The sequence below is a fragment of the Solanum pennellii genome, chromosome 3 (assembly GCF_001406875.1).
Source record: "Solanum pennellii chromosome 3, SPENNV200".
Classification (NCBI taxonomy): Eukaryota; Viridiplantae; Streptophyta; class Magnoliopsida; order Solanales; family Solanaceae; genus Solanum; species Solanum pennellii.
The window spans coordinates 75161253-75185614 of NC_028639.1; the positions used below are offsets into that span (position 1 = coordinate 75161253).

Consider the following 24362-nt stretch of genomic DNA (forward strand, 5'->3'; position numbering starts at 1 on the left):
AAATATATCAATTGTTATGGTTATTAGATGACATTAAAAAATCAAATTGTATTAAAATTGATTATTTTTAAAAATTTAATTTGAATCGTGATATAACAATTTTTTTACATTTTATAAAAAAATAATCTCTTCGTTTGATATTGTTTGTCATGGTTTCTATTTTCAGAGTCATACTATAAAAATTTTGATTAACATTTTAAGATACATTTTTCTATTATATTAACATGCAAAAATATGCAATTTATAGTACTTTTCGTATAACTTTAGAATATCTAATTTTATTATTTAAATATTAAATTAATATGATCTAATTTATCTTTGAAAAATAATTAAATTAACTTTTAAAAAATGCAATAACATAACAAATAATTTCGGACAGAGGAAGTATTACATTCATCGAAACAATATAGTAGTACTAGTATATAAATAATGTATTTGGACAAAACCTTTCTCCTTTATTGTCCCAAAAGTCCCCAAATCGGTGTTCTAGGGTTTAGGGAACTTGTAATTGCAGATGGCTGGTAATGCTATTCACCCATTCCACCAACAATGGCCTCCAGCTCCAGCCCCAGCCCCTCCTCTTCCTTCTGGCCCCCCTCCACATCATCACCATCACTCAATGCCCATCGATGAGGTAAAACACTTGCAGCTTCTTGCTTGCTTTTTCCGCTACTCTCAGGTTAATCAATTACGGCTGCTGTCATTCATTTTTAGGTTCGGACGATTTTCATTTCCGGGCTACCGCAGGATGTAAAGGAGAGAGAATTGGTGAATCTTCTGAGGTGGTTACCAGGTTACGAAGCATCTCAGCTCAATTTCAAAGGCGAACTACCCATGGGTTTTGCCTTATTCTCTAACCATCAATGCGCAATCGGTGCAAAGGACGCCATTCAGGTCAGTTTTCATGATACTCTTCTCGAGCTTTTTCTCGCCGCTGAAAATGTCTTTTTGCATGATTCGTTACTTGGATGGCTGTAGGGTTTGGTTTTTGATACGGAGGGGAAATGTGTTCTGCACACAGAGATGGCCAAGAAAAATCTCTTTGTCAAAAGAGGTTACTTTTTATCCTTGACTTCTCTCTTTAGCTTTCTTGCTTTTCTTTCTGTTTTCGAATAGAAAAAATTATATACATGTCCTTGTGGTCGAGGTTAGTGCAGGAAAAAGGGGCTAATTTGTTTGGTTAAATAATGCAAGTATAAAGACTTAGTACCATTTTATTCAGTGCACAAGATAGTACCTTTTTAGAAGCCATTTTATGTGAATGTGTTACTATTAATTGATTATTTGAGTACAATTTCTTAAATTCTTTTTAAATATTTATTATATTGACTTATAGGTACTTATGATGTTGTGTTGAAATAAACAAATGCTAAGGGAGATTGTCACTTGGTTGTCTATGGGTTACTGTTTTTTTAAAATCCATATCTGCCTCTGCAAACATAGTCTTTATAAGGTGCTTGAGAAGATTAATGTAGAATTTGGTTCATTTTTAGAGCAGTCTTAGCTATTCACTTCAATCTTACAAGCTCAAGTTATTTTATGTATCAAATGCTAGCTTGTGATTACTAAGTGAGATGTTTTATGAACTGTGTTGAGTTTACATATATAGAATTGCATTGGCTGATAATTTTGAGTTTATATTTCCATGGGGGATTGTCTGTTGGAGATTAGGAGGCTATATGTACCCAGATGGGTCAATCTTATTCTTTTGAATAGATGTCCAATGAAAAGAACTTGATAAGCTTACAATGAGATTTCCTTAGGTATGGTAGCAGTGGAAAATTCAAATATCTTATACTTGGATGCTAAGCATTATCTAAATCACTCTGTCAGAAGATAAGTGAATTAAAGGCTTACATTAGTTTTACATGTTCTTCCCCCCATGCATGTGCCAGCCAACCCACATTTTTAAGGGTAAGATTAGCAGCAGGGAAAAATAATTGTTTCTATTGTTTATAGACCATATATTGGAAAATAATTTTTTTTATGACAAGGAAAACCCACAGCTGCCACTTTTTGGGTGCGCACAGGGCCTCCTATGCAATAGCTCGCAAACTACATAGAAGAGGTAACCCGCACTAGGCAAGCCTGGTGTGAGAAGCTCGACCCAGAAGGCAAACCCCTTGCTTTCGCTGGCAAGGGGTTTCAATCTTGAGACCTCCAATATGGAAGTCCCAAGCTCAAACCACAGGGCCGCCCTGATGGGTCAAAATGATTGTTTCTATTGTTTATAGACCATCTTGGAAAATATAATTTTTTTTCGATGACAAGGGAAACCCGCAGCCTGGAAAATGAAATGTTTCTTAGAGCCAGAGTAGCTGTTAATCTGGCAAACTGCTTACTCAACATTGCTTGTAAATTTTCACGGAAGTTTTAAGCAAGGCAAAGGGGAATACTTTGGAGCACTTCACTATTTTATTTTAAAAGGAGGAATATTTTGGACCACATGAACTTTGATGACTTCCTCAACTTTGCAGCTTTATCGTTTTTTCTGATTTATATTGGTTTTTATTTCACTGTTTGCTGCGGATTTTCTTGAATTTCTTAATGTTTGTTTGATCTTTTAGCGCCTCAGAGATAATCTGCTCTAGTGGTTTTACCCACCTTTATTTGTATGAAAAAACGTAACACTAGATTCTTCTTATTTGATTTGTCTGCAGGAATTGTAGCTGATTCAAATGCACATGACCAGAGTAAACGTATGCGTACTGGAGGTGATTACACGCACAGTGGTTATTCAAGTCCCTCTCCTTTCCACCCTCCTCCCGCACCTGTCTGGGCACCACATGGGTAACAGTTCTTTAATTGCATTTTTTTTTTTGCATTTAAGACAACATTATGATGAAAAGTGTGATAACAGTAGGAATTGATTGTTCTAACAACATAGAGCTAATTTTTGTACTATTTATAGTCAAGTTTCTAGGAGAAAAAAAGAAAAGAAAGAAAGGAGGTCAATGATTTCTTTTATTAGTATCAAATGATTGTATCTCCTTTATTTCCAAACCCCACCCATCCCCCAAATACAAAAAGTTAAAGGATTGTATTTCTCAGGTATATAACTCAAGCTCCTCCACCATACAATCCATATGGAGGCTACCCTGTTGCGCATATGCCAATGGCTGCACCTGCTCCTGTGCCAGCACCAAGCAGTTATGCACCAGTCCAGGTAATGCATGCATGTCTCTGCCTCTTGTCATTTGTGTTGGATATGCAATGTTTTGCGCAGAGAGCTTAGGGTAGACTTCTTTTCCGCCATGCCTTCTCTTTTGCGTTTCCTTTTTAGGTTTGTCTTGGTTTTGTTTTTGATCTGGGTTTACTATGGCATATTTGTTTACGGCTTAGATATGACTTTATGGTTAAGTTGGTTGGATCTGATTTCCTTCAGTATAATAGTATCTGTGTTCTGCAGATATTTTTGAGACTGTTACCGGCTGGTTTTGTTGGGACAGAGTTATGCTTTATATAGTAGGTGGATGTAGCATTTCTGCAGTATATGCTTGTTTTGATGATTAATGCATCTTGTATCGTGTAGTTTGAGTTTTGCTTTGTCCACTGATCTATTCTTTTTTTCTTCTTGTAGAATACTAAAGACAACCCTCCCTGCAATACCCTTTTCATTGGTAATCTCGGAGAGAATATAAATGAGGAAGAGCTGAGGGGCCTTATCAGCGGGTATGACTCTGCATTTTGCTATTGCGTTCATGCAGAAGTACTATTTCTTATTTTTATGTCTCCCGCTGCCTAATCTATTCATTTGCTTAATGTACTACCAGACAACCTGGTTTTAAGCAGATGAAGGTTTTGAGACAGGAAAGACATACAGTATGTTTCATTGAATTTGAAGTAAGTTCGTATTATCCCGTACAAGATTCTTCTTCATTCATCTTTAGTTTTTGCTGACATTCTATGGTTCTTCCTGTTTATCAACTTCTGCCTGTGATATATGCAGGATGTGAATAGCGCCACCAATGTACATCACACTTTGCAGGGTGCAGTCATACCGAGCTCTGGTTCAGTTGGCATGCGAATTCAATATCCTTTTTTCTTGTTTAGCTGTCTCATCTATAGTCTACCGGAGCTTGATATTTCAGTCATCCTTTTTACTTTGTTTCTGCCACTATTGTTTTAGCTGTGTCTGAGTCTTGACTGTTTACTTGATAGCGTGTACTTGATGTTGTGCAAATATCATTATGATCGCTGCTAACAGGCCGACTCCTGACTAACATTTTATTCATGATGTTTGTTGAATCTTCCTCTGCAAATGTTGTGGCCAACTTTTTCATCCTTTCCCATTCTTTTTCTTCCCTAGCATCCAAAATGAAAAGAGAAAATGATGATAGTGCTTTGTGTAACTCGCATGTGACATTTGAGAAGGGGCTATGCTTCTTTGAAAGCTTAAACTTTCCTGTAGCCTTTTCCTAAATACATACTAAACCATGATCTATGTGAGAAGTAGATGTGATAATTTATCTAACAAAGGTGATCCCACCAAACTCATGCAAAAATACTACTTTTAGGAATCTGAGTTTCATAAATTTATAATCTATTGTAATATTCTTTATATGACCATGTTTCTCCTTAACATTTAGCTACATATTCGAAGAATCCCTTCGGGAAAAGGAAGGACTTTGGCCACCCAGCTGTTGCCCCCAATGCAAATGGAGCTCCTTCACCTCTGACATACTAGTAGCTGCAGGGGATGTATTCTGTTCTCTATGCTCTGCCAAATACAAATGCATCATGCAGCTGTTGCATGCATCCTTGCTATCATCAAGTCATGAGCATTATCATCTTGACATGAACATCTTTTTGGACCATATCATAGTTTATCCAAGACATGCATTTGAAGCACAGTCATCTCAACATTGTCAGCTTATTCAGGGTTCACATTTTGTGACATGTCATAAGATGCATTTAATTTTTGGCCTTGAATCTTGTTGGTCTGTGGTGTCGCATTGTATTCTACATTTGGGAATTTCTTTATTTTGTGGTAACATATGTTTTAAACCTCAAGTGACTTCTTAGCACCTCTAACAACGTATTATGTGCGAGTGAAATAGGATCTGCATCATAAATTGAGATCTTAATGCGAGTAGCATCCATCTCAACTCTCTCTGGTTAGGGTTGTCAGTCACTCCTTTAACCCGCTTACTTGAACTGATGATAACGCTATAACATCCAGGTTTTCAGATCCTGGAAGACTGGATTGTCCTGGAAATTCCATTGTGCTTGTGTTATGCAGGATTTGTGCAAAAAGAGGGGACTTCCTTTTACTTGGGGATTGGCAGTTGCTGGAGTTGCTTTATCCAGGTATTTTGTTCTACATGAAGAGTGTGCACACAATCGTATGGATGTTGATGCAGCACCGTGTGAGAAGATGGTTCATGTTTGTTTCAGGCTGGTGTGCTAGGTTTGAGCTTTCTCGCATGTTTCCTTTTTGCTCAGCTAACTTCGATTGCAAACAAAAGTTGGACTCCTTGATTTTTCATGGTTGACTGGTTGTGGATAAATGATCTGTAACAGTTTAGAGTGAGTGACTTTGAAGAGCAATAGTTAGAAGATTTTGTAGGAATTAGTAAATCCATTAGATTCTAAATCAGCCAGTATTTCTACCCTTTCTTTTTTTTTTATAAAAAAAATTAAAGGTTATAACCGAATAATTTAATTTAATTGGTTAATATTTCGGAAAGCAACATGGAATTTCATGGTGCAGTGCGTGCACTGAATATCACAGCCGTAAGTTTGATAATTGGTTGTTTGGTTGGAGTGATTTGAAAAGATGATGTCCGCATGATTATGCAGTGTTTGGTTGGCTATACGAGATGCCTTTTACCTAACTAATGCAGTGTTGAGTTGGCCATATTAGATCTAGTAATTTTTACGTAAGCTAATGCAATGTTTGGTGAGTTGATTATTCGTATTGAGTTGTTAATTTTTTTGGTACAATTGTTTAACGTATGTGGAATATATATCTTTAAAGTAAGTGATGCTACTGCATAAATTATTGCTCATTTTATCTTTATATATTTACGTAAGTTATCAGTGCCTTTAAATTTACGTATGACTAGTTAGCACAGAAAATGATCCTCAGCAGTGATGTTCTTTGGTTTATGGTATGACAGGTTTGGTTGAGTAAAAATTTATCCGCATTTGGTGTTCACGTAAAAACAATAAAATATGTGATTCGCCGTTGCCGTTAAATCGTACTTGGTAACCAGTAATTATTGTTCTGGTGTAAACAGGGCAAACTTTTCACGTTCCTGGTTGCACTAAATGGGTACATCCTATTAAGAAATGATGGTGTTTTATTACATTAGTCATATTAATTGGTTTTTAATGTTTTGAAAAATGATTTAGGAGTAAGTAAGGGAATGATCTTGATTACTAAAGTCGACTAGTAAAAGTGAATGTATTTTAAACATAGTGGACTAATAAAAGTGATATGGTGATTAAAATCCAATTGTAATATTGGTTCCAAATTTCCGTGGAATTTCATGATTGACGGCGACTTGGTTTTACTGGCAATGTGAATACAGATGCTCTTTGGCAAGGAATTTATGGCAACAACTTTGAGAAACATGCCAATATTTATTATATATATCATAGATAAGAAACAAAAAAGTTGGGGGTGTCAGTTTTAATTCGATTATAATGAAGGGTGATTTTGAATCGATATTTAATACTCTTTTTATGGAACAATGGGTGGTTACATATCCGAAGTAAGAATGCAGGATTAGTACTTTTTTCGAGTCACAAAAAATATGATTTAGTTTAATTTGATATGAAGTTTAAAAAAATAAAAGACTTTTGATCATGTGTTTTAAATTAAAAAATTATGTTAAATATATAAAATTAGTCTTTTTAATTTTGTGATCTTAAATATGTCACGTGATTTTTTTTGAAATAGATTAAAGTCTTCTTTTTTTTTTTAACACAAGGGGTAATTTATATATAGCACAGTTGAAATCACCAAGAATGGTAAGAGTTTATTGGTATACGTGTCTACATTTTGTTAATAATGGAATGTTGTTAGAGTGAGTCGGTCCTGGGGACAATGGAAAATTGATTGAGTAAAACAAGGTCAAAAAGAGTCGTCCACAAACACCTAAAATTGTGGGCCATTTCTGCCGGAATACTTCTGGCAAGTTCCACCCCATCTATCCCTATTTTACGAATATTTCTTTAATATCAGTGTTTTTTAATTAGATTTTTATTTTTGTTCGTCATTTTTGGTATTATATAAACGATATATTAGTAAATCTTTTTTATGTTCAGTATTAAATAATTATATTTTAAAATATAACTTAATAGAATAATAAATTTTTAAATGGACGTTGTGATGTCGAAGTATATATAGTACAAATAAATAAAAGTGAACTTAAAAAAAATGGTATGGTATGCTTTTCTGAATAAAGAATTAAGTAGTTAAAATAGATACTTGTGATTTTTCAACATGTTCCCATTTCTTTTCACACTTGAACCCAAGAAAACTCCCAATTTGTTTAAATTTCTTCCTACACAAATGCTACAACTCATATCCTTTCCCCCCCAAAAAAAAAACATTTTTGATTATGAAGATAGCTGTTCAAAATTTGATCTTTTTCTACTGCTGCTATTTCTCTGTGTCGGCTTTTGCTGTGTGTGGTCTCACTTGTGATGGCACCGCTTTAGTTTCCCTTTCTAGTCATTGGATTGGTGTACCCTCTTCTTGGAATGCTTCAGATTCCAATCCATGTTCTTGGGTTGGCGTTGAATGTGATGACAACCACTTTGTCACCTCTTTGAACCTCTCTGGCTATGATATCTCTGGTCAATTGGGACCTGAAATTGCTTATTTGAAACACTTGCTTACCATTGACTTGAGTTATAATGCTTTCTCTGCCTCCATTCCTTCTCACCTCACTAACTGCACTCTTCTTCGTTACTTGGATCTATCCTACAACACCTTTACTGGAGAAATCCCTTCAAACATTGGAAATTTACACAAGTTAACCTACATAAGCCTCTTCTCTAATTCACTCACTGGTAATATTCCTCATTCCTTGTTTTCTATCCCACATTTGGAAACTATCTACTTTAGCCAAAACAGGTTAAATGGTTCCATCCCATCCAGCATTGCTAACTTGACTCACCTTTTGTCTCTCTATCTTTATCAGAATGACTTGTCCGGTCCAATTCCCTCTTCCATAGGAAACTGTACAAACTTGCAAGAACTGTATTTGAATGATAATCATTTAGTTGGTAGTTTGCCTGAGAGTTTACAAAAGCTACAACACCTTGTTTATTTGGACTTGAGCAATAATAGTCTACAAGGAAGGATCCCTTTCAGTTTAGGTAACTACAAACATCTCGACACTCTGGTCTTGTCATCCAATAGTTTCAATGGGGAACTTCCACCAACTTTGATGAATTCTACTAACCTAAAAGTTCTTGCTGCTTTTTCTTCGGGTTTAAGTGGCCCTATTCCTGCTACTCTGGGCCAGCTCACAAAGTTGGAGAAACTTTACCTTACTGACAACAATTTCTCTGGAAAAATACCACCTGAGCTGGGAAAGTGCCAGGCCTTGCTGGAATTACATTTACCCGGAAACCAACTGGAAGGTGAAATTCCTAGTGAACTAGGATCACTCACCCAGTTGCAGTATCTCTCTCTATATTCCAACAAATTGAGTGGTGAGATTCCCCGCACTATTTGGAAGATTCAAAGTCTTCAACATATTCTTGTCTATCGGAACAACCTGACTGGGGAGTTACCTCTTGAAATGACTGAGTTGAAACAGTTGAAGAACATATCCTTATTTGAAAACCAGTTTACCGGAGTTATACCTCAAGGTTTGGGGATCAACAGCAGTCTAACGCTGCTAGATTTCACAAACAACACCTTCACAGGTCCTGTTCCACCTAATCTTTGTTTTGGAAAGAAACTGGAGAAGCTTCTTTTAGGTTATAATCATCTTGAAGGTGGCATTCCTTCTCAATTAGGACAATGTCATACTTTGACGAGAGTAATTCTCAAAAAAAATAATCTGTCAGGTGCCATTCCAGATTTTGTTAAGAATATAAATCCTATTTTCTTGGATCTCAGTGAGAATGGCTTCAGTGGGAAAATATCTCCAAGTTTGGTAAATCTTGAAAATGCTACATCAATTGACTTATCAGTGAATAAGCTTTCAGGATTTATACCACCAGAGCTGGCAAACCTTGCCAACCTCCAGGGTTTGAATCTGTCGTACAATGGTTTGGAAGGTGTACTGCCATCTCAACTTTCAAACTGGCAGAGACTGTTGAAGTTTGATGCAAGTCATAATTTGCTGAGTGGATCGATCCCATCCGTGTTTGGAAGCTTGGAGGAGCTATCCATTTTGAGTCTGAGTGAGAATAATCTTTCAGGAGGTATTCCCACCTCCTTGTTTGCACTCAAGAAGCTCTCCAAGCTGCAGCTTGGTGGAAATGCACTTGGTGGGGAAATTCATTCAGCGATTGCGACTGCATCAACAGAAACACTGAGGTGTTTAAATCTGAGTAGTAACAGGTTGACAGGTGAACTTCCTGCGGAGCTAGGAAAATTTACTTTTCTGGAGGAGTTAGATATAGCTGGCAATAACATTTCTGGAACTTTAAGAGTTCTTGATGGAATGCATTCATTGTTATTCATCAATGTATCAGACAACCTCTTTTCTGGTCCAGTACCTGCACATCTGATGAAGTTCCTCAACTCAACTCCTACCTCTTTCTCGGGAAACTCGGGCCTTTGTGTGCACTGTGATCCAGAAGAAGGCTCAAATTGCCCTGAGAATATCACGTTAAGGCCCTGTGATCTTCAATCAAACAATGGAAGGCACCTAAGTGTAGCAGAAACGGCAATGATTGTACTTGGGGCACTTATATTTACCATTTCCTTACTCCTAGTAATTGCTTACATGCTTCTGTGGCGCAAAAGTTCTGGGAAAGGAGTTGCAATCTCTGCTCAAGAAGGTGCATCGTCCCTGCTTAATAAAGTATTGGAAGCTACTGGAAACCTAAACGATAAGTATGTCATTGGGAGGGGAGCTCATGGAGTTGTATATAAGGCCATCTTGGGTCCAGGGAAAGTGTATGCTGTGAAAAAGCTGGTGTTTGTTGGTATGAAGGATGGAAGCAGAAGTATGGTTAGAGAAATTCAAACAATTGGAAAGGTTAGGCACCGCAATCTTGTCAAATTAGAAGACTTCTGGCTGAGAAAGGATTATGGGTTGATTCTTTATAATTACATGGAGAACGGGAGCCTTCATGATATTCTCCATGAGACTAAGCCACCTGTAACATTAGAATGGAGTGTTCGGTACCAAATTGCTATTGGAGTTGCTCAAGGGTTGTCATATCTCCATTTCGACTGTGATCCTGCCATCGTGCATCGAGACATCAAGCCCATGAATATCTTGTTGGACTCTGATCTGGAGCCTCACATATCAGATTTTGGTATTGCCAAGCTTCTGGATCAGTCTGCAGCAACTTCCGCCTCCAATGCCCTTCAGGGCACAGTTGGGTACATGGCTCCAGGTATGTAATTATCATTTTTTTCTCAAGCTTCCTTTCAGTTAGCTGTCTCTTTAGAGATCTAGTCATCTGTAGAAAAATAATATTGTCTGTTTTTGTTGACAGAAACTGCATTTGCAGCTACAAAGAGCAAGGAGTCGGATGTTTATAGTTATGGCATTGTCCTGTTAGAACTTATAACTCGAAAGAGGGTGTTGGACCGTTCACTCTATGGGGATACAGATATTGTATGTTGGGTTAGGTCTGTTTGGACAGAAACTGAAGAAATTGAGAAGATTGTGGATCCAAGACTTTTGGACGAATTCATAGACTCAAGTGTCATGGAACAAGTAATTGAAGTGCTTTCACTAGCTCTTAGATGTACAGAGAAGGAAGTCAGCAAAAGACCCTCAATGAAAGAGGTAGTCAAGCTATTAACAAGGTCAAGTTCGAGTATACGAAGCAAGTACTAGCTAGCAGGGATAGAGTGAGGATTCCAGCTTCATGGGTTATAATATCTAGGACAATGACTGTAGTAACTGGGTTCTAAATTTAGTATTTGTACATATTTGATGTCTCGCTTCTAGCTCCACCCTAGCTGAAGTAAAGAAAAAAAAGAAAGGAATATCATTGTTCTTAGTATTACCTGATTGTTTGTTTCACTTTGTTTATCTTATTACCTAGTTGATTATACTGCTTCTTTTCCTTCTAGCGTTACATGGTAGGGATAAGGTCTAAGATCATTCTACCCTCTCCCGACCCCATCATTATAACAGGTATATATGTTGTTGTAGGCATGATGATCTGAGGTTGATACCCTATAAAGCTAGGAATTCCTGTTATCAACTACAGCGTAGTGTGTGGTTCTGGATTAAAGAAGATTCTTTCCCTATTATAGGACAGTGGACATTTGCACAGATTTGTTTCTGACAAAAAGTGGTTAAAGGAAAATAGAATTTACCGGTAGCAGCAGCATCAGTTACATTTCTTTTGGATGAAGAACCAGTCTTGTTTTATAGTTTGGATTGACGTGAATTAAAGTCAGAATGGGCAATTGTGAGGGAGTTGAAAGCCCTGTGCCTCCAAATTAAGAATCACACCCACTTGAAAGCTAATGACAGAGTTGTTGGCAGAGCAACACAAGGCGGAAGTCATTGTAATTAGGAGACCCACAAGAATGAAATGGAAGGAGATGTTCATTGCTTCTTCAAGCTAGGATTGATTAAGTAGAGAGTGTTGTTATATCTCAGCTGCTTATATAGGGACATCATGTGTTTTGTTGTATATATGCATACAAGTTAACAATTAAATATGCTATGAAACTTCCTGGATATGGGAGAATTGAAGTCTTGAGCCAAGCAAACAATATAATATAAAAGAATCAGAAATTGTTGGCGTCTAAATCTCCCAAAGGCCAATCAATTCCTAGAATGGAAAAATCTATATGGTTGGCTACATCATTGAATTTGGATGCTTAACTAAGTTTACATTTGTATTCATCTTCAGCTCAAAATTTACAGCTTAGCTATGAGTATGACATGGTTTTTCTTGTACATACATACATAGACAAGAAGGTTCATACATACATAAATGTCAAAAGGGGCATATATTTTGGGACCAGTGAAGTGAAGACTATTATCAAGTAGAATAGTTGTACATGAATTTGACTTGAGAGTTTTACTTTGAATAATAAAATTTTGTGATAAATAGAGTAATTGGTAGGGGAAAATCAACTATGGCTTGACAACACTTTCATCATCATTATCCGATGAATAGTGACGATGCCTTTTATTTCATAGCACCCGTTTAAATATTACTTTACAAAAATGAATTAATGACCTTGATTCAAAATTAATTTACGTATGATTTTACATCTTGTCTTATATACATCAAATTCGAAGGACCATTTAGTATAATAAGCAAAAGAATATCTAATGAACAAATGTTTTATATTGATTTGGAGCAGTGAAAATTAAGCTGAAACCAATAGACAGTTTTTAATGATCTTTTCTGTTGATGAGAAGACATGGAAATGTAGTCAAAATGAAGTGTTGACAAGAATGAAGAAATTGGGAAGATTGACCAATTCATAAACACTCTCAAGTATTCTTCCCTATTTCTTATATAGCCATCAGTGTATGTACTATGATGCATGTGCCAAGATTTGTATATCTTTTTTGATTTTGTTGTATGTAAGGGAGGGGGGTAAACAATATTTTATGAGTTGTTGGCAAATCTGTTGGTTGGATAGAATTTTCTGAACAACTAATTGTACCTTCATCTTATGGTGATGATACAGATCTCTCATCAAAATGTCTGCAAATAGCTACAACTTTTTGACCAAATTGTGATTGGTGAATTTGAGATTCTATCTCTATACCTCTAACTCCTCCAGTTGATGGCAAAAAGGCCTCTTCATAGCCATTGGGGCTTCCATCCCAACGGGAACATATACATACATACGAGAGACAAACCGTCTTTCAATTAGAGATCAAATAATCAAATCAAGATATACAAATTCCAAATGCCAACACTACAAAGAATTTCCTAAATCCACTACCATCCACCACAATCTACAAATTTGCCAACGCAACACAAGTTTCTATCAATACATTTTCTAACCAAGTCGACATCACATATTTTACAACAGAAAAATTAATAATACATCAATAACTCCCATGAGATCTGACAGAGGACATAGATTGGGCTGAGACAGAGGCTGTTGGACTGTTCAGGTCCCTTTCCCCATTAGCAACTTTGGGCTTTCCACTCAGCTTCTCCATCGCATCTTGAGCAATTTCAGTAAACCATTCATCCTCAGGGAGAACACTGCAGCAATGAAAATCATTCACAAGTACCAAACTATTAGGTTGAAGCAGCAACCCCCTTAATGCAAAGCTATATACCACAAATCATACTACTAATAAACAGAGCATTTTCTTCTGATGAACCAAACCCTTTAATGAATTGCAAAATGTACTCACAGTCAGATAAGAATTCGGTAATAGGGAGAGAGTTTATACCTATATGGATCCATCCCTGTTGCAGCAAAGGCTGACATAGCTTTAGAGATTATGTCATTGACAACCCGAAGCAAATTTCTAGATAAGTAGCGTCCTTGCGAAGCAAAGCATGTGACAAACTTCATATCCAAATAGAACTACAAAAAGTTCAATGTAAACATAAAGTTACAAACATATTGGCAGTGGAGAGAAAAACAAGATTAGTGGATACCAGTAACTACGAACCTGCTGAAGACCAAGATGACCCAATGGCCTTGGTCCTTCCTCTATGTCATCCCAAAAGCTCTGATCTTGTGAAAGCCACAAGATGACAGTTTCTGTAAGCCTCATCAACAACAACATAGCAAATCTTTCCCTTCCCACAAACATATCAGCAGCTATGGCAGCCATTCTGTTTAGTTTGACATAAAGTTCCTGGAAAATTGCAATATACATAGATTAAACACACACAGTTGATCATGTGTAAACACAAACAACCACTGGAACTTCGAGAAAAACCAAACCAAAACATTAAGTTGAAATCATACAAACAAAAGACAAACAGATACTAGGAAAAAGTGGTGCTCATTGCACAACAGCTTAGATTATCATATTGTTAATAATTAAGTACCCAGGGAACCAAGATCTCAACTCTTACATTGTCCTCTCAGGGTCATATGGTCTGAAGACAAGTTATGTTGAGATTAGTTATAATGGGATAAGTTATGACAGGATTAGTTATGCTAAGATTATTTTTTATTGATTGTTTGGTTTGTCATATTCAAATAAAATGGATGACATAATTTCTAAGAATAAGTTGTTTGTTTACAAAAATACCCTCTAAGAATAAGTTGTTTGTTTATAAAAGAGGGTTTAAGGGGGTACTTTTGTTATTATACATTTTTATCCCGGGATAAGTAAGTATTCCCCACACAAGTAGGGATAACTTATCCCAGTCATAATTTCAATCACGGGATAAGTTATCCTACACTTGGTAACCAAACAAAGAATTGAGGGGTACTAAAACCTTATCCCGGATTTATTTTTTTCCTATCCATCACATGAAATGACCCCTTAGTGTTAATAAGTATCTATAAACATGAAGATCTAAGCTCTTACACGGTTTTTTAAAGTATTAATGATTTAAGTATAAAAAAACACTCATGTTTGCTAAGAGCCTAAGAGGCAAGTGCAAATTCTAATGCTGCAGTAACTAACACATAATAAAGACATCAGTATTTCAGCATACTTAGTAGTTGAACAACTTAATGACTCATAGTGCTAGCAAGGAAAACACAGGAAGAGAAACTGCACCTGAAATATTAGAGAAGGCGACCATTCCATATCGTCTGCATTTCCCTCCATGTTTATATACATTTCTGCAGTGAGATGGCTGTCCCCTTCCTCAGTGAAAATAAGATCCAGGGCATGTTGCTGACAAAAGCTATCCTTTAATCTGTCGACCGAGTTCACCAGACGCTTTTTCCATTCCCTTTGCTCAGGGTGACGGCTTTGCCTATCTGAAGCTCTTCGTTGAAGATCATCCTTTTGATTAGCCAAGGGAGCAAGCTTCATAGCTGCACGTGGCAATAGTTCGTCCGCCAATAGAGATGCATTTGCAAGCAAAGCAATTTGTTGAGCTTCAGTCTCAGCCATTCTAACAATTTTATTCCCTGAATCTTCATAGCTGGCTTCCTCCTCCATGGAGCCAGGTAATGCTCTTACAAGTGTGTTCACATAAGTATTAAACACTTGAAATAGACCTTCCAAAGCTTTCCCTCCCAACTGCATACTTAGCAATGGTCCCACGTCCTCAAAGAAATCCTAGATAAGCAGTAGGAAAGTAGCAAACTAAATTAAGTAAAAGACATCAGGGCCATTTGCAACATAATACACAAAATGATTGCTTAAAAACATAGAATGCAGGTTTCATGCTGCAAAGAGAAATAAATCTGATAAGTGACAGATTAACACTCACTCAAGTAACTGTAACCAATAAAAACAATTAAAAGACGTTGTTTTGATATAACATAAGTAAGATCTAGCTAATCATCTGTGTCGATCATCTACAGCCAAGCAGTAACAGAGTTGAGAAAAAAATGCATTGCATAAACAGGAAAGGTTGGCATATACAAGGTTAAAGTAATTCAGATCTATATTCTTGAGATGGTAAGAGGAGAGACATGTTATTACAATGTTTTATGTTGAATCTATGCCATGCCATGACCATATTGAGGAGGATCCGTTGCCTCTAATGATGTAAGTACACTCAAAACACCACTAACTAGCAGATAGAAGAAAATAGACGACAATAATTGTCTTCTGAAAAGCTGAATAATACTTTTATGCTGACATATTTAAGCACATGATGGAGGACTAAAGGGTATATTGTGCTTCACTCGCAATCTTCAAATATCTTTCAACATGACATGAAGTACTAAAAACGGACATAACCATAAATGGTGGAGGCCAAAGGTGTTGAAAAGTAAAGTAAGCAAGAGTGCAGCAGGGAAGGCACCTAAAGTAGGTCGTTGTGTATATTGACACAAATAGCAGGTGCTTGTGATGGATATATTACACATTTATCTTTATCAGGTCACTAATTCTGTGACAATGACATTACCTGAACCATCAAATTGAATCGGTGCGCACTACTTGAAAGTTTATGCTGATATGCCCCTGTAGAACCAGGAACAGCACCAGCTGACCTACCGGATGTGCGTGTAACAGACGGTGGATATGTGAGTTCCCAATCATCAGCAGCTGCCAAAGCAGCAGTGCTTTCTTCAATTCGTTTTAAGTTGGCATCTAGTGCTTGCTCAACACTTGGTCTAAAAAGCTTCAGAAGCACAGGACAAAGTGCAAGTCCACGAGCTTCCAACAAGGAACAGTGTCCTAAAGCTATTTGAACACATTCTGCAGCAGCACGTAAGCCACCAGCAGCTGCTGATGAAGTTAATGCATGTCTTTTGACCAAAAGTGCAAATGCCTCAGTCTGCTTAGTAGACCACATCACTAGTTCGGATGTATAAGCCGGCTCTTTACCAAAAATAGCCAATGAATCGGTGGCTGCTTGAGCTATGCCAGAGAATACAAGCTGAGAAAGGGCGGCAGTATAAGCTCCTCCATAAGAGGTGCTAGATGGACGAAGATTTTTCATGTTAAATTGGTATTTCTGGTAATGTGCATTAAGGAGCAAACTATGAGCACGGGGGCCATCCCCGAGCTTTTTAAGAGCTGAAATAGCAGCACGAAGCTCTGCACCACGAGTAGAAGGTTGACAGGCAATTTCAGCAAGCTGATCAGCCAGCTTTTGCCTACGTTCAGCAATGGCAGTTTGTAGTGACAACAGCACAGCATGACCTAACGTTTTCTTCTCTTTTGCATCAGATGCTACGCGTTCTCCTTCATCAAGACTCAACAAGGCTTCATCTACTCTCCTTTCAGCTAATAGAACATCCAGGTGATCAGGAAACTCCGTAAGCCACTTCTCTAGGTCTGAAGGCTCCCTAACGTCAGCAGTAGGAGAGCTATCAGACGTGGACTCGGGAACAACATCAGACAAAGAATCAATATGAACTCCCTCAGCTAAACCATGAATTAAAGTTGCCTGAGTAGATAGCAAGTTTTTCATGGATGAGAGTTCACCCTCCAAATCTGATATCTCTTTTGATGTGCTGCAAGTAAATGAAATACAAAACAAGTAAGCACTGACCAAACACAACAGCAAAGCTATCAGCCTGTCACACACTATAGATAAAGAATATGCAAGCAACAGTTTAAAAAGGCAGTAGCAGGTAAAACTATCATTCTCAATGGGAAGCTTCTCTTATTTCATAGGCGTTTTCAGTTTGGGACAATAGGTCTGTAGCTGCTATATAAAGGACTCACCGAATGAAAGCTGTATAATTGGCATAGACACTTCTGCGCATTTCCTCAGCAGAAGCCCTTTTCAGTTCCAATAGATAGGAGCACAGCTGCCTTATTTCCTGTAAATTGATGGAAACTTCTATCAACAACTCACCACATTCATTGCGCAAGAATTTAAAACGCCAAGGTGAAAAACATGGATGCCCAAATATGAATTCAAAGTTAAAACCATATTCACGAAGACAAAACCATATTCAGATCAAATAACAATTTAGTCAAGTAAGCCGAATCCCCTCCAAAGCTTAAAGCCTAAAAGATCCCAAGAATTAGTTGTTCCCCTAATCTCAAATATTCATTCCTCCATATTACGACCACGAAAGAGAAAGAGCAATCAACATCTGGTAGAGGGAAACTAGCTTCTGGAAGTATTTGTCATCCCTATCTTTCACTCATTACCAGATACATGGTTGTCTTCAACTTGTCAACTGCAACTACCTATAGCCAACTCTCTAGAATCTAGATGTGGTCTGACTGGACAAAATAGAAGCTGAGAAGTTTGAAAATGTATTATGAAGCTGAGTCAGAAGAGCTATATATCTTTGTGGCAGGAACAGACTTCAGGCATTTTCCAAAACAAGTGTCATGCAAATTAAGATGCTAACGGAAGTTATGATACCAGAAATGAGTGCCATAACCAGCTGCAACAGCACTCTACTTTAAAATACAGAGCTGAATCAGCACTGATCTATGTCTTGTGGAAGGCACAACATTCAGAGTATGTTTCAAAACTAAGAGTGGTACTCACTAAATGGTGCTAATGAAATTTATCATAGTAGCAAGGGGTATTGTAACTTGTGGCATTGCTCCTCCAACATAGAATAGAGAATATAGGTGGAAGCAAGGAGGTAGATGGAGAAATGTAGAATTTGAAAACTAGTAGCAATAATAAGTATTAGAGCAGCTGCTTATTTTTTTATTCATAATAAGAGCGTGTTTTGGCTCATGAACTAGAAATTCATGACTGAACATCTCCGGATTAGTCATTCTCGTCTTGGATGGGTCATCCTCACCTTGTATAAGCCATTGGGTAAGTAATCTTCGGATAAGATCTTTTGCATATGTTTGATTAACAAAAAAAAAAAAATGAAACTCTGGATCAGAATATCTAAACATGTCATGTATTTGGCTCACCATTAATGAATATTTTGATAAGAAAACAATTGACCAAATGTCGTAAGAAAATGAAATCTAGTTTTTATTTCACTTAACTTTCTAAATTTATTAATTATAAAACCAAAAACACATATAGTGCCATCAGATACTAAATTTAACTCTTTTTTATTGGTTACTAAAAGTAACTAATTACTATCATCACAAGGCTTAAGAATATTTTGGTAATGCAGTTAAAAAAATTATAAAGTAAAAAGAATGTAGTGGGAAATGAAACCCTAAAAACTAATCCATAAATTGGAAAAGTGGTAACACCTGGAAATTTGAAAAACAACATCCAAATACAGGGACAAACAAAATAGGAAGACTATGCATTTCTGCATGTTTTGAATAGCTTGATTAGAAAGACATCGTGGATGTTTTTAGAGAGGGAGAGAACATATTTTGTTTATAAAAATCACGTATCAACAGTACTTAAAGATTTGTGGACGTATGAATGCCGAATGATCCAGGTATAGCCTTGGACTTCATATACTCCTTACATACATGAGATAAGCTAGCTATATTTTACATACCATCAGTACCCTCTTGTTGCTGCGATATTCTGTGAAGAACACTAGTTTACTTATTTTTCTGAGGAACTGAAATGGAATGTCACTGTACAAAACTAGTTTACTTAATAATAAGAAACTTACGAGTTTGTCTGATTGAATAAACATTTGGTTAAATAAAAGGCCTATAATTTGTCATTAAAATATGTGTTATCACTCTTTTTAAGTTCCAATACAGTAAGACTCTCATCCTGGCTATTAATACAACCTCCTTCGGTATTAAATAGTGACATTGGGATTAAAGGTTTTGAGATGACTCATCCTTGCTTACTTTTTGCATCCAAAAACAGAATGATGGAATTGGTCTCCAATACCAAATTATTCAGCCTCGTTCCCCACATAAAATGCACTAAGGGATTATATTATACCCCTGTAAGGATTCACGTTGACACCAGTATTGTCAAAAGCACGATTAAGCCTTGAAACGAGCCTCAAAACGTGTTGAGCATTTCCCCTTGCTAATGTGCACTTCAATGTTGTTATCAAGGTACTAAGGCATACTTTTCCTTGCCATTGAGAAGAGGCTAAACAATTGATATTTCACTTCTTTTTTTATAACCGTGGTGTTGAGGCCAGCTTGCACGCACCTCAACTAATCCACGAAATACCTCCCACCACCAGCAGATACCTGGTAACTCTATCCATCAAAGTTGGCACCAAAAGGAAGAAAACACCTAGTGTATTTTTGTCTGCTCTGAAATTTAACCTGATATCATGATTCTCACTGACTTCATTGACCTTATTGATTTTTCACTTTACCATAATTTTCTTTTTAATTTCTTTGTTCATGTATCTGTCATTCATGGTTATAATTGATAGCTTTGGACTAAAAATACATGTTTTTATATTTTTTCTCCCTTCGTGCCTTTTTCTTGTGTTTTATTTGCCATTGCACTTATAGCCCAACAGACCTTAAGAGTTTTTTTCTGCTTTTTGCTTTTGATAACACTGGTTGAAACATTTCCCTCCTCTCCACCTCCCCAAAATGAAATGACGTCTGATGTGCATAACAAGAAGGGAGATTTATGAGAGCTGATAATGCTTCAATTGTTCCTGTCACTCTTTTTCTCTCCAAACAAGTTATAGACTAAAAAAAAGCCACTTCGTTTACCAATTTCCTTTTACAAAAAAAAAAAACATTTTCTTAAGTTATGGAGCTCCGAGGAAGGTAAACTCCTCAACTGCCAACAACATTTTCCATATAACCACAATTCGTGCAACAAGTCATAGTAAATTCAGTGGAAGGGCTGAAATTGGCAATCAACATTAGCATTATTGTAAATAATTGAGGATACTGAGATGACATCTACTAATTGGAATGAGTTACTATTGAAATCAAGGAATTGTAAATATATCCAAGTGATGCAGGTAAAGTGCGTTCAATATTAAGTTAAAAACATGAATGATCTTCATCAATTGGCAGTCGTAAATTCATAATCCTAACCCTTCCGATCCACTAAAACTAACAAAACTCAATAATTTTTTTTGGTTAAATCACACGTGGGGTGAAATTGAGCACTGAATTGTATATATATATATATGGAAAAAAAAGGTAAGGAAATTGTACCTTCTCGTTGAGAGAAAGACATTTGGACTGGACAAAGGCATCAGCATCGAAATTGTCGGATTTGAAGACGTTAAGATTTTCTTCGAGCTTGGGGCCGGTATCCTTGTTGATTCCTTTAGACTGAGTGACCGCATGAACTCTTGAACGAGAGGATTTGACGGAAGCCATGAGTGAATCTTAATGGCGGATGTTTAGGGTTGAAATATAGAGCAAAAATAGGAAAGACGTAAGAAAATCAAAAGGGTAGATCTAATCCTAAGGTGAGAGTTGTTATCGCCATCGCCATGATTGACGAAAGAAGAGGAGATTATTAGTTGTTCGTAGAAAGAGAAAAGAAAAAAAAAAAGAATTTGTTTGTTTGTTTGTTTGATTGTGTTGTTGGTTCGCTAATCGCCAGCCTACCCAATTTTCTTTCTCTTACCTATCTTTATTTACTGCCCGCCCGGTACCCATCCCTACCTTCCGGCTGCTTGTTTCGTTTTAACCTTTCATTCCCTTTACAACTCAAATTGTTTTACATTCTATCATCACATTATTTTGATATTAAAATTAACATACTAATATTTTGGTGTAAAATTAACTGCCGTTACTATTATTATTTAATATTTTACTACATGTTAGTATTTTATTTTATAAAAGAACTATCACACTATTATTTAATATTGAGTTACTGCTATTACTCAATATTAGGAAAATTGTATATATAATAGCAAATTAATTAATTAAATTAAATATTATTATCACACTTGAATTTAATTATGTCGTGTAGCAAACTGCTTTTCATTCACCTCTCTCCCTCAAATTCTCAACTCCAAACATTCTTGAAGTGGAAAAAATAAATATAAAAGACTGATTTAAAGTCAAAATTGTCCAAAATTCAACTATTAGAAAGATAAGACCAATTCAAGAGACGAATTGGCTTGTTATCTAATTCAAAATAAGTTTATACTAGTTGTTTTTCCGTTGGACGACATTATTGACCTTCTTACAAACTTGCCTATATTATTAAATGATAATGACTTTTTTTATGAGCTATTGTCTCTTGCAAGAGTTAATCTAATATCCTATTTAGTATGATATTTCTATTATATAGAAGAGTGAAGTGATAGGACGACCGATGGTAAAAATGCATTTTTATTCTAACAAAAATATATTTAAAAAGATAGTAAATAATTTTAGAAACATCTTTTTATATATGAAGTGAATAATGATCAAGGGTAAAAATGTAATTTCACGCTAACAAAAATATATCAAGAATGATAACAAGAAAATTAAATAGTTCTAGAAACATCTTTAGTTATTGTTATTACTATTAATTTATTTTGTTATTACTTCACTTTTTTTTGTGAGTCATTGTAATATCTGTTCATTACTCTATTTTATTATTACTTTTTTAATCCAACTCTTAATATTTTTTCTACTCATTATACTTATCAAAAATGCCTACTTTAATATAAAAATACATTATGAATTAATTATTTTTACCTTTATTTGACTAATTAATATACTTGAAAATAAATAAGTGTGATAAAATTAATAATATATATTAGATTGAAATATAGAAAAAGTTGTTAAAAGATAACTTTACAAATAAAATGAATAGGATAATATATTTGTATTTAAGACGATCACGGATGAAAATATAATTTCATTCTAACAAAAATCTATTAAGAAAAAAAGCAAGAACAATGAATAATTCTAGAAACATCTTTCTATATATGAAGTGAATAATGATCAAAGGTAAAAATATAACTTCATGCAAACAAAAATCTATCAAGAATGATAACAAGAAAACTAAATGGTTCTAGAAATATTCTTAGTTATTATGATTATCATTAACTCATGTTGTTATTACTTCACTTTTTTATGACTTATTGTGATATTTACTCGTTACTCTATTTTACTATCACTTTAATTTAATTATTGATATTTATTATATTCATTATAGTTACTACAAATGTCAACTTTAATATAAAAATTCATTATTTAAAATATATAGTTAATTACATTTATTTTTATTTTTGCTCTAATTAATACACCTAAAGGAAATAACTAAATGTAATAAATTAATAATATATATTAGATTGAAATTAAAGAATAAATAAAATTAGTTGTGTTATTAAAAAAAATATTTTAAAAAATGTTGTAAAGTAACTGTACAAATAAAATGAATAGGATGGTATATTTGTATTTAAAGTAAACTAAAAATATTTACTAAATTATATATGAGTAGTTCTTCATTAAAATATATAATCAAATTTTTACTTTTATTTGATTCAAACATATTAACCTGAAGAGTGAACTAACGTAAGTTTAATTTAAATCTAAAGTTGACGGGTCAAAATTTGATATTTTTTTATTATATAAAAAGTATGAAGTTGAGGATAATCAAAGATAATATGGTTATTTCATATATATTTCATTTTAAAATTCTATAAATTCTATTTTTAAACTTGTCAAAATATTTTTTCAAGTGACTAAATTTCCTGTATAAATTACTTGATTATTCTAGAACTATAAATTATAAGATTTTTTTAGAACTAAATCCATCACTCAAGTAAATAGACACTAACACATTCTTCATTTCATCCACTCCTCAATTCTCTCCCCTCTCATGTCATATACCAATAAATTTGTCACCTCCTTTGTTTGTAATTTGCATCCTAAATAATACATGTTTTGATATAGATTTCTTATTAGGAAGATTAATAACACAATTTTTTTTCAACATTAAGAACTTTATTTTTAATTAATTCCCTACATGATGGCCCTACTTTTGTAAAACAATTATAAGACAAAAGTAAAATTCACTATTTCTTAGTATGAACACATCATTTTGAGACTTGTATATATAACAAATTTTAAACGAAATTCAATTGATCCACATTATTCAAACATTCTTATGAAAATGATAATGGACCAGATAACATGTTAAATCTAATATCAATCACAATTTCAATTCTCAAAAGGTCTAATTCATAATGAATGTATCCAGTGAGCAAACTCTTCAAGAATATAATTTTAAAAAATTTCAGAGCATGTTATGACTTTTCCTTTAGTTCTCTTTAGACTTTTAAATTTCATGGCATTGCTTTTGTTTTTGGATTGCAAAATTAATTTTTGAAGTATCTAGTTGATTTGATTTCTCTTATTATGTATAATTCCAAAACATATATGTCATTATCTAATTAATTGAGAAACATATATTTATTTTATTACTATTATTTTATCATCAGTTAATATCATTTTAAGCAAGTTATGTAAATTATTGTTTTAACTACCCTATGTTAAATTATTGCAGTATATATGACGTTAACTTTTGTTGATATTTTTAAACTCTCATTATTTGAGATAAAACATTCATCCATCAGGTATATAAATTAGTTTGAAAAAAACGTTATTTCCTTACAATACTAGATTGTTCTCCTAATTTTAATGAATATAAAGACAAAATGTAAAGTTATAATTTTTTTAATCCTTTTATCATTTTGTAAAGAATGAGAAGATTCATTTAATTTTTATCAAGTAGGTCATTATTTCTGTTTGTTAAACACCTAAGACAAATTTATAAGTGTAGTTAAAATTAATAAATAGATGGATCAGTACGAAAATTTTCAATATATTGAG

At 34.9% G+C, this 24362-nt stretch overlaps 3 protein-coding genes across 4 annotated transcripts; 2 read left to right on the forward strand and 1 right to left on the reverse strand.

Moving 5' to 3' along the window:
• The first annotated feature begins 403 nt into the window (after window positions 1–403).
• Window positions 404–5657, forward strand: LOC107014875 (RNA-binding protein with multiple splicing 2). 2 transcript variants are annotated; one of them, XR_003577455.1, is made up of 10 exons: window positions 404–634; window positions 715–894; window positions 979–1054; window positions 2661–2790; window positions 3052–3166; window positions 3581–3672; window positions 3774–3843; window positions 3950–4032; window positions 4594–5310; window positions 5398–5657. XR_003577455.1 is itself a non-coding variant. In XM_015214985.2 (9 exons), exons 1-9 carry the CDS (start codon window positions 515–517, stop codon window positions 4685–4687), a joined length of 960 nt encoding a protein of 319 aa, XP_015070471.1. In that variant the 5' UTR covers window positions 404–514; the 3' UTR covers window positions 4688–5657. The 2 variants fall into 2 exon arrangements, 1 of the variants encoding a protein (XP_015070471.1); XM_015214985.2 differs by having other exon boundaries at window positions 4594–5657.
• A 1733-nt stretch (window positions 5658–7390) lies between these two features.
• Window positions 7391–11206, forward strand: LOC107012529 (receptor-like protein kinase). The gene is made up of 2 exons (XM_015212395.2): window positions 7391–10539; window positions 10642–11206. The coding sequence occupies exons 1-2, from the start codon at window positions 7572–7574 to the stop codon at window positions 10986–10988; spliced, it is 3315 nt and encodes a 1104-aa protein (XP_015067881.2). The 5' UTR covers window positions 7391–7571; the 3' UTR covers window positions 10989–11206.
• A 1769-nt stretch (window positions 11207–12975) lies between these two features.
• LOC107014738 (exocyst complex component EXO84B-like) lies at window positions 12976–20903 on the reverse strand. The gene is made up of 7 exons (XM_015214789.2): window positions 20736–20903; window positions 17409–17506; window positions 16141–17194; window positions 14832–15341; window positions 13764–13952; window positions 13539–13675; window positions 12976–13344 (listed from the first exon to the last, which is right to left on the reverse strand). Exons 1-7 carry the CDS (start codon window positions 20901–20903, stop codon window positions 13182–13184), a joined length of 2319 nt encoding a protein of 772 aa, XP_015070275.1. The 3' UTR covers window positions 12976–13181.
• Between the last annotated feature and the right edge of the window lie 3459 nt (window positions 20904–24362).

Bases quoted from the DNA above. Each gene is read 5' to 3' on its own strand.
- LOC107014875 (XM_015214985.2), top strand. From the start codon at position 515: ATGGCTGGTAATGCTATTCACCCATTCCACCAACAATGGCCTCCAGCT. The intron at 2,791-3,051 runs GTAACAGTTCTT...TGTATTTCTCAG, and splicing joins CCTGTCTGGGCACCACATGG to GTATATAACTCAAGCTCCTC. The intron at 3,844-3,949 runs GTAAGTTCGTAT...TGATATATGCAG, and splicing joins TATGTTTCATTGAATTTGAA to GATGTGAATAGCGCCACCAA.
- LOC107012529 (XM_015212395.2), top strand. From the start codon at position 7,572: ATGAAGATAGCTGTTCAAAATTTGATCTTTTTCTACTGCTGCTATTTC. The intron at 10,540-10,641 runs GTATGTAATTAT...TTTTGTTGACAG, and splicing joins AGTTGGGTACATGGCTCCAG to AAACTGCATTTGCAGCTACA.
- LOC107014738 (XM_015214789.2), bottom strand. From the start codon at position 20,903: ATGGCTTCCGTCAAATCCTCTCGTTCAAGAGTTCATGCGGTCACTCAG. The intron at 13,953-14,831 runs GTGCAGTTTCTC...GCAATTTTCCAG, and splicing joins CGCCTTCTCTAATATTTCAG to GAACTTTATGTCAAACTAAA. The intron at 13,676-13,763 runs GTTCGTAGTTAC...AACTTTTTGTAG, and splicing joins GTCATCTTGGTCTTCAGCAG to TTCTATTTGGATATGAAGTT.